The sequence below is a fragment of the Chiloscyllium plagiosum genome, chromosome 50 (assembly GCF_004010195.1).
Source record: "Chiloscyllium plagiosum isolate BGI_BamShark_2017 chromosome 50, ASM401019v2, whole genome shotgun sequence".
Lineage (NCBI taxonomy): Eukaryota > Metazoa > Chordata > Chondrichthyes > Orectolobiformes > Hemiscylliidae > Chiloscyllium > Chiloscyllium plagiosum.
This window is the reverse complement of record NC_057759.1, coordinates 5,063,583-5,072,251: the sequence shown is the minus strand read 5'-3', so window position 1 is coordinate 5,072,251 and position 8,669 is coordinate 5,063,583. Positions and strand designations below refer to the sequence as shown.

Sequence of the window (8,669 nt, the reverse complement as noted above, 5' to 3'; positions counted from 1 at the left end):
CTCTTAAATGTTGCAATTGTACCAGCCTTCACCACTTCCTCTGGCAGCTCATTCCATACACGTACCACCCTCTGTGTGTAAGTGTTGCTCTAAGGTCTCTTTTATATCTTTCCCCTCTCACCCTAAACCTATGCCCTCTAGTTCTGCCCATATCATATCCTCTTTGAGTTTTTTGAAGAAGTAACAATCAAGTTTGTGAGACATAATTTCTCACGCACAAAACCATGTTGACTATAACTAATCAGCCCTTGCCTTTCCAAATACATGTAAATCCTGTCCCTCAGGATTCCCTCCAGCAACTTGCCCACCACCGACGTCAGGCTCACTGGTCGATAGTTCCCTGGCTTGTCCTTACCACCATTCTTAAACAGTGGCACCATGTTAGCCAACCTCCAGTATTCCGGCACCTCACCTGTGACTATCGATGAAACAAATATCTCAGCAAGAGATCCAGCAATCACTTCCCTAGCTTCCCACAGAGTCCTAGGGTACACCTGATCAGGTACTGGGGATTTATCCACCTTTATGCATTTCAAGACATCCAGCACTACCTTCTCTGTAATATGGACATTTTTCAAGATGCTACCATCTATTTCGCTACATTCTATATCTTCCATGTCCTTTTCCCCAGTAAATACTGATGCAAAATGCTCGTTTAATATCTCCTGTATTTTCTGTGGCTCCACAAAGGCCGCCTTGCTGATCTTTGAGGGGCCCTATTTTCTAGAGAAAGTGAGGACTGCAGATGCTGGAGATCAGAGCTGAAAATGTGTTGCTGGAAAAGCGCAGCAGGTCAGGCAGCATCCAAGTAACAGGAGAATCGACGTTTCGGGCATAAGCCCTTCTTCAGGTTTCCTGAACACATTTTCAGCTTGGGGCCCTATTTTCTCCCTAGTTACCCTTTTGTCCTTAATGTATTTGTAAAAACCCTTTGGATTCTCCTTAATTCTATTTGCCAAAGCTATCTCATGTCCCTTTTTGCCCTCCTGATTTCCCTCTTAAGTATACTCCTACTGCCTTAATACTCTTCTAAGGATTCCCTCGATCTAGCCTGTCTATACCTTAACCAAACCTTCAATTTCTTTAGTCATCCAGCATTCCCTATGCATACCAGCCTTTCCTTTCACCCTATACCTTCTCTGGATTATAAATTTGGCATAAATCCCTTCAAATCCTTCCGTTTCATTTACCCATCTGGGCTTCTTTTAAATGTTGTAATTATTCCCACCTTTATCACTTCCTCTGGAAGCTCATTCGATATGCACATCACTCTCTGCCTGAAAAGGTTGTTCCTCAGGTTATTTTTTAAATCTTTGCCCTCTCACCTTAAACCTATGCCCTGTATGCTCCCCCACCCAAGGGAAAAGACCTTGGCTTTTCATCCTATCGATGCCCTCATGATTTTATAAGCACCTGTAAAAATCACCCCTCAGCTTCCGCGGCTCCAGGGAAAATAGCCCCAGCCTATTCAGCCTCTCCCAATAATTCAAACCCTCTTATCCTGGTAACAACTCTGTCAATTTTTTGCACCCTCTTAAGATTAACAACTTCCTTCCTATAGCAGTGTGTCCAGAATTGTACACAGTCCTCCAAAAGTGTCCTAACCCATGTCCTGTGCAGCCCTAACATGATGTCCCAGCTCCTAAACTCAGCATACTTACCAAAGGAGACAAGCGTGCCAAACACCTTTTTTTTACAACCTTTTCTAACCGCCATTCAGAAAAAGACTTTCACTGTCTACCCTATCTAAACCTCTGATCATCTTGAATGTCTCTATCAAGTCCCCTCTTAGCCTTCTTCTTGCCAATGAGAACAGGTTCAAGTCTTTCAGCCTTTCCTCATAAGACTTTCCCTCCTAACTAGGCAACATCATGGTAAATCTCCTCTACACCTTTTCCAATGCTTCCACATCCTTCCCAAAATATGGGAACCAGAACTGTACACAACATTCCAAGTGTGGCCGCATCTGCGTTTTGTATAGTTGCAGCATGATATTGCAGTTCCGGAACTCAACCCCTCTACGAATAAAACCTGATACATCGTATGCCTTCTCAACAGCATTATCCACCTGGGTGTCAACTTTCAGGGATCTCTGTACATGGACTCCAAGATCCCTCTGCACATCCACCTTACCAAGAATCTTTCCATCGACCCACCTACTCTGCTTTCCTGTTATTCTTCCCAAAGTCCATCACCTCACATTTAGCTGCATTGAACTCCATTTGCCATCTCTCAGCCCAATTCTGCAGTTTATTCAAGTCCCCCTGCAACCTGTAACATTCTTCCACACTATCCACTACTCCACCGACTTTAGTGTCATCTACAAATTTACTAATCCGTCCACCTATGCCTGCGTCTAAGTCATTTACAAAAATGACGAGCAGCAGTGGTCCCAAAACAGATCCTTGTGGCACACCACTAGTAAGCGGACTCCAGACAACCACCACTTGCTGCCTTCTTTCAGAAAGCCAGTTCCTAATCCAAACTGATTAGTTCTGCACTCACAGAAGAACAAACAGTTGCAGACTGCACCAGTTATTGTCCTTATCCATGTCATGAAGGACTTGAAGGAAACTGATAATTTCTGGACAGAACAAAGAGTGAGATGGTGCCAATACACAGTGGGTACAGAATTAGTTGCAACATACAGAAATACTGTCAGGTTAATAGGTCTATAGGCAAAAATAGAGAAGTCATGACCTCAAATATGTCACAAGTGGGAGAACTAGCATTTCATTAAACAAGTTATCCAGGACAGTGTGAGAGTGAAGTATGTTAGTCCCAGTGTACAAGTCAACTTCCGATAGAAATAAAATGCATGGCATCAATTTGGTCAAAAAGTAAATTCTACTTGTTTATTAGAAAATACTGAACCTATTGCATGTTCACAATGTATTCCAATTACGTAGGGAAAGAATAAAAATTCAGACTAATTATTCATCCAATTATCTCACCATGGCTTAAACTTGCTGTCTGACTCTCTGACTTTATGTAATTCATGTATCAATTCTTTTTGTCCAAACTGGAGGAATTAAATAGCAGGCCAAGTGCCAGATTGAAACAAATATTGCAATTTAATTTGCTTCCAAAAGGAGAGAACAGAACACATCTCAGACAAAATGACTGAATCAATACTTTGTTTTCAAATGGTCCAAAGGAAAATCAAACATTGACATGAAAAGGTACACTTTTAAACAGATACCCAGAGATTATTGGACACAGGATGAAAAAACTCTCATATTCAAAGTACACATTCAGACCAGAAACTGACCAATCCAGAAAATAGCTTACAATCATAAACTGGACCATTGAATAAAAGTTGTGGAAATTATCCAAACGGATTTAGAGTGTCAGAGACTGACAATAGTATTAAAAAGTCTCACTTTCATTTACAGTATATAGAATTTCTCCAGGTCATTCGGCCCATTGGTCTGCAATAACTTGCCAAAGTGCATCCCACACAGATATAGATCCCACCCTAGCCCCCATAACAACATCTTTACCATAGTTAACCCACCTCGTCTGAACATTTCTGAATATTACAGGGCAATTTACCCTCGCTAATCCAGCTAACCTGTACATGTTTCAACTGTGGAAGGAAACTAGAGCACCCAGAGGAAACTGTTTTGAAGATGTGGGTGTACTGTACATTTAAGAAAGTTTTCAGCCAGTAGAACTACCGGACATCACCAAGTGTTACGAAAAAAAGTAACATTTAGTCGAACAACCCAAGTAGCTGTTTACCTGGAGACAAAAACATTTGAATTCAACCAATCAGTTTAAATTATATCCCGAAAATATCAAATACCAATCCAGTTCGAATTGAGTACATTGACAATCTTAAAAGCCAATGACATAGTCCGATGCTCTGGAGGTATAAGACCAGGAACAATTGAACAGTTGGGAGGAGAATTGTGAAGCCAACAGCATGTAACAAGACTGCCTGAAAAAATAGCTCTCTTAAAGGTACCTTTATTGATTAGTAACCTGTGAAGCACAATCCCCAAGAACATCAAAGACAGGAATACAGAAAAGAACCGAAAGCTGCCTGGTTTTGAGAAAAGAAGTTTTGTTTTGTAAATCTTAATCAGGAGTTCTATCGGACTAGTATTATAGAAGATAAGTTAGAGGAAGGAGTTGTCAATAGTTTTTAGTTAATCACTTTCTGCTATACTTTAAGAAATAAAGCTGTTAATCTTTACTTTAATTAGTTCTTGGCCTATCAAATTTTCAGATTGCTGCATGGGATAAATCTTTTCTCTGTTGCTACTTTTAAATTAGCAAAGGGGTTTACCCCGTGCCATAACAAAGCCAATGCAGATATGGGGAGCATGTCTGAGTGCAATTTGCACAATGAGCCAAGGTTAGTATTGAAACTGGGTGTCTGGCACCAGTGTGCCACCATGCTACCCGGACATGGATGGCAATAGATAAAATCTTATTCATGTTGAGCAATAGAGATTTGAAGTAAAAAGAGCCCCTGCAGTTTCTGGCAAGTGTCATGTTAAACAGAGCCAAATATTATAAGTACACACTTATTCAACAAAGCACACACTGAAAGGTACAGATACTTTCAAATCCATTCATGTAGTTGGAACTGTCAGGTACAGATTGCAGAACATTGCAGAAACTGACAGGTGTAGATTTAAAACAATGTTCTCACATTCATTAAAAACAACTGACAGGTACATTTTGATAACACTCTCATATTCTCAGAGCTGAGTACACACAAGCAGATAAAAATGTCAGGCTTCTCATTTTTCTTATTGTCTTCAGCTTTGAGACATTTACACTGACACAACCCTGAAAGAAATTAATAACTAGTGTATACCCTGCATGACAGAAATGCGAGGCATCATTCACCTTTCACTTTATCTCTAACTTACTGTGTGTGCTCACAGATCACATAGTGACAGATTTAATTACAAATCATCGGAACATAACAGGGATGGAGTCAAAAAAACATTCATTTCATCTGAAAGTTAGAAATATTGAGATATTTGCTCTCTCACATGCCAGTGGTTGACAGAAACTGAGTAAAAACAAGATTAGAAACAACAAACTGGCAGTTACAGAATGAAATACGGAGTCAGTTGCAAAACAATGAATTGTCAGGATACAATGCAACTATCCACTGGTGAGAAACTGACATGAACAGTGTGACATCAGCAGCAACATTGTTATTGCCAATTTCTGCAATTACAACATATTGTCCCTTACTAAATGCTGCAGTTATAAATACAAACTTACTGTCAATGCACAGAAGCAGATATTCAAAGGATATGGTGTGGAGGGGAGGGAGCCCTGCCTGAGACTGTCCAAAGTGGTGTTTAGTCACACTCAGAATTGTAGATACTAAATGAGAAACATTCTTATGTTAATGACTGACACCTCAAGAGTAAAAACAACAGGTTACACTTCAGAAGATTTGAGTTACAGTCCAGTAACATACTGACATGTAAAGACTGTGAAATAGGGTAAACAAAAATGCTTTACCTCCCAGAAATGGATAGGCACAGATTGGAGGAACATTTCCAAGTGGCAGGCAAACGGTGTAAAGTTTTACTGCTTACACCAGTATTTGGTGGATACAGAATAAAACCTGTCTTGACGTAACATTAATTGACTATTACACAGAGGACCAGAGCCTCAATTGACCAGGTGTTGAATTCATGCCAAATGTCTAAATAAGGACTCTACAGATACAAAGTTAAAGTGATACATGTATAGCATGCTAACAGTTGCTGGTTAACAAGCATTTGTATGAGACTGAGAAATGCTCTAAATCCCTGTGGGAAAGTTCAATGCTCCTAAATTAAAAACAGCGGCAACGTGGTTCTGATCCACGGTAGTTACTTGCAAAACACAGTTACAGGTCGGTCTCTGGGCCCACAGTTAGCAATCAAGTTCTCAGAAATATACTAATCCCACAGTCAAGACAGACATTCTCAACTCATGACTCAAGAAAAGTTTTAAACAGGTACTCATTTCTCTCCAACTCCGTGCAGTTGAGAACGAATTCCATCAACGTCAAACCTAGAAAACACTCACAGTCTTAGAATCTCTACAGTGTAGAATTAGGCACTTCGGCCCAACAAGTCCACACCGACCCTCGGAAGAGTAATCCACCCAGACACAATCCTCATTATTCTGCATTTATCCCTGATTAATGCACCTAACCTACACATCCCAGAACATTATGGTCAGTTAGCATGGCCAATTCAACTCCCTGCACGTCTTTGAATTGTGAGAGAAAAACTGAGCACCCGGAGGAAACCCACTCAGACACGGGGACAATGTGCAAATTCCACACAGACAGTCGCCCAAAACTGGAATCGAAGCAGGGTCCCTGGCGCGGTGAGGCAGCAGTGCTAACCACTGAGAAAAGTGGCAAGCTCAGTGTTAATTCCAGCCCAGAGAGAGGACCAGAAACAGACATGCGGAACTTGAAACACACCCTTCCACTCCCACATCAACGAGCAAAAGGAAATCGAGCCAATACCACAGTCACTTTCTGTGTGACAGACACAAAACAAATCTCCCTCAGTCAGACTGACAGGAACAGAATCACCATCCACTTCACATTTCGTTGCAGATTCTGACAGGTCCACATTGCGTCCCACACTAACCAATCACAGAAAGTGAGTGTTTGGGAATGACTCCGGGTAAACTACCCAATCAGAAACCAGGCTTTCCCCATCCCTCATTAGCATTGCTGACGTCGTCAGTCTATAAAAAGGGAGCTCCGAGCCCGCTTTCCCTTATTCTGTGTCTGAAAGTGAGCGACGCTATGGCTGATGAGAAGAAAGCACAGCAAGCCTCCAAGAAGGGCGCGAAGAAAATCATCAAGAAGGCGCCAGTGAAGGGCGGCAAGAAGAGGAAAAGGACCAGGAAAGAAAGTTACGCCATCTACATCTACAAAGTGATGAAGCAGGTTCACCCCGACACCGGCATCTCCTCCAAGGCCATGAGCATCATGAACTCGTTCGTCAAAGATATTTTCGAGCGCATCGCGGGGGAGGCTTCCCGCCTGGCCCATTACAACAAGCGCAGCACCATCAGCTCCCGGGAGATCCAGACCGCCGTGCGGCTGCTGCTGCCCGGGGAGCTGGCCAAGCACGCCGTGTCGGAGGGCACAAAGGCGGTGACCAAGTACACCAGCTCCAAGTGAAGGACCGCATTGCACTGAGACACACACATCCACAACCCAAAGGCTCTTCTAAGAGCCACCCACAACATCCCTGAGAGCTAAATCAATTCTTTACGATTGGATTGTTTTGCTTACATGTGATTCTGGACGAGGTGTTTTTAATTTTAGTGCGATATGCATTTGTTTTTACAAGTGAGTCATTTTTCATCTTGTATATTCACCCGCGGCAGACAAAAAAGTAAGTGACCGCGTCTTTCAGTCCCACTTCCTGTTGTCGGAGAGAGACTTTCAAACTGAACCGAGAGAACACCAACACTGCTACCGGACTGAAATGTCGAGCTTTTGTTGAATCTGATTGAGAGCGATAAGGGAGGACGGCTTTAAAAGATCGTCTAAAATCCGTGTTCTCTATTGATCGTAAGCCGGAAGAACGTTGTGTGCCACTTTCTCAGCATGTTTGGTGTGCTAAAGAAATGTGAAGTGAAAAGACCGGTTGCAGACTTCAGTTTGGCCCGGTTTGTTTCAGCTTCTTTGCAAGGTTTCGAAAAAAACCCACTTTCAAAATCAGAAATGGACAGATAGATGTCGGCAAATGAGGGACAGTAACACGGAGCGTAAACTAAAAGTAAATTAACAATTGGATTAATGTTTTTTAAACGTCCTCAGTTTTTTGTACTTTATTTTTCATGTAAAACATTTGTTTGGAAATTGGCGGGCTTTTCAAATTGGAAAGAAAGCGGTTGATGATTTGGCACGGGTGCTTTCCGCCCTCCTCCCCGGGCCCTCTCCGGATTGGGGAATGAGGCAGATATCTGATTGGTCCCATTGTCCAGCCCCTCCTAATGTTCCAATTCCCCAATCAGATATGGACCCCCACCATTCCTCCCGAAGGTATAAGAGGCCACAATGTGGGCGGAGTGCAGCATTCTCTCTGAAAGTGGTGGTGAGATTGTGACAATGTCTGGAAGAGGAAAGGGCGGTGGGAAAGGTCGCGCCAAGGCGAAGTCTCGGTCGTCCCGGGCTGGCCTGCAGTTCCCGGTGGGCCGTGTTCACAGGCTCCTGAGAAAGGGTAACTATGCTGAGCGTGTGGGTGCCGGAGCGCCGGTCTATCTGGCTGCGGTGCTGGAGTATCTGACGGCTGAAATCCTGGAGCTGGCCGGCAACGCGGCCCGGGACAACAAGAAGACCCGCATCATCCCCAGGCACCTGCAGCTGGCCGTGCGCAACGACGAGGAGCTCAACAAGCTGCTGGGAGGGGTGACCATCGCTCAGGGCGGGGTGCTGCCTAATATCCAGGCCGTGCTGCTGCCCAAGAAAACAGCTGCTGCGGGAGCCGCTAAAAAGTGAAGCGGACATTCTTGGATCTGACTGCCAAAAGGCTCTTTTAAGAGCCACTCACAGTAGCTGTGAAAGGGGCTAAACTTTCCGTCGGATTCATTTATTTTCCTTTTAATGTGGAGAGCGCTAGCCTTGTCCCGGACATCAATAAATTCCACGCTCCATTTAATTGGATATTGTT

At 43.2% G+C, this 8,669-nt stretch overlaps 2 protein-coding genes across 2 annotated transcripts; both read left to right on the top strand.

The window, feature by feature from the left end:
* Nucleotides 1-6,775: 6,775 nt before the first annotated feature.
* LOC122544590 (histone H2B 1/2-like) lies at nucleotides 6,776-7,210 on the top strand. The gene has a single exon (XM_043683908.1). The coding sequence runs from the start codon at nucleotides 6,791-6,793 to the stop codon at nucleotides 7,169-7,171; it is 381 nt and encodes a 126-aa protein (XP_043539843.1). The 5' UTR covers nucleotides 6,776-6,790; the 3' UTR covers nucleotides 7,172-7,210.
* Nucleotides 7,211-8,041: 831 nt separating this feature from the next.
* Nucleotides 8,042-8,651, top strand: LOC122544549 (histone H2A-like). The gene has a single exon (XM_043683864.1). The coding sequence runs from the start codon at nucleotides 8,057-8,059 to the stop codon at nucleotides 8,495-8,497; it is 441 nt and encodes a 146-aa protein (XP_043539799.1). The 5' UTR covers nucleotides 8,042-8,056; the 3' UTR covers nucleotides 8,498-8,651.
* The last annotated feature ends 18 nt before the right edge of the window (nucleotides 8,652-8,669 follow it).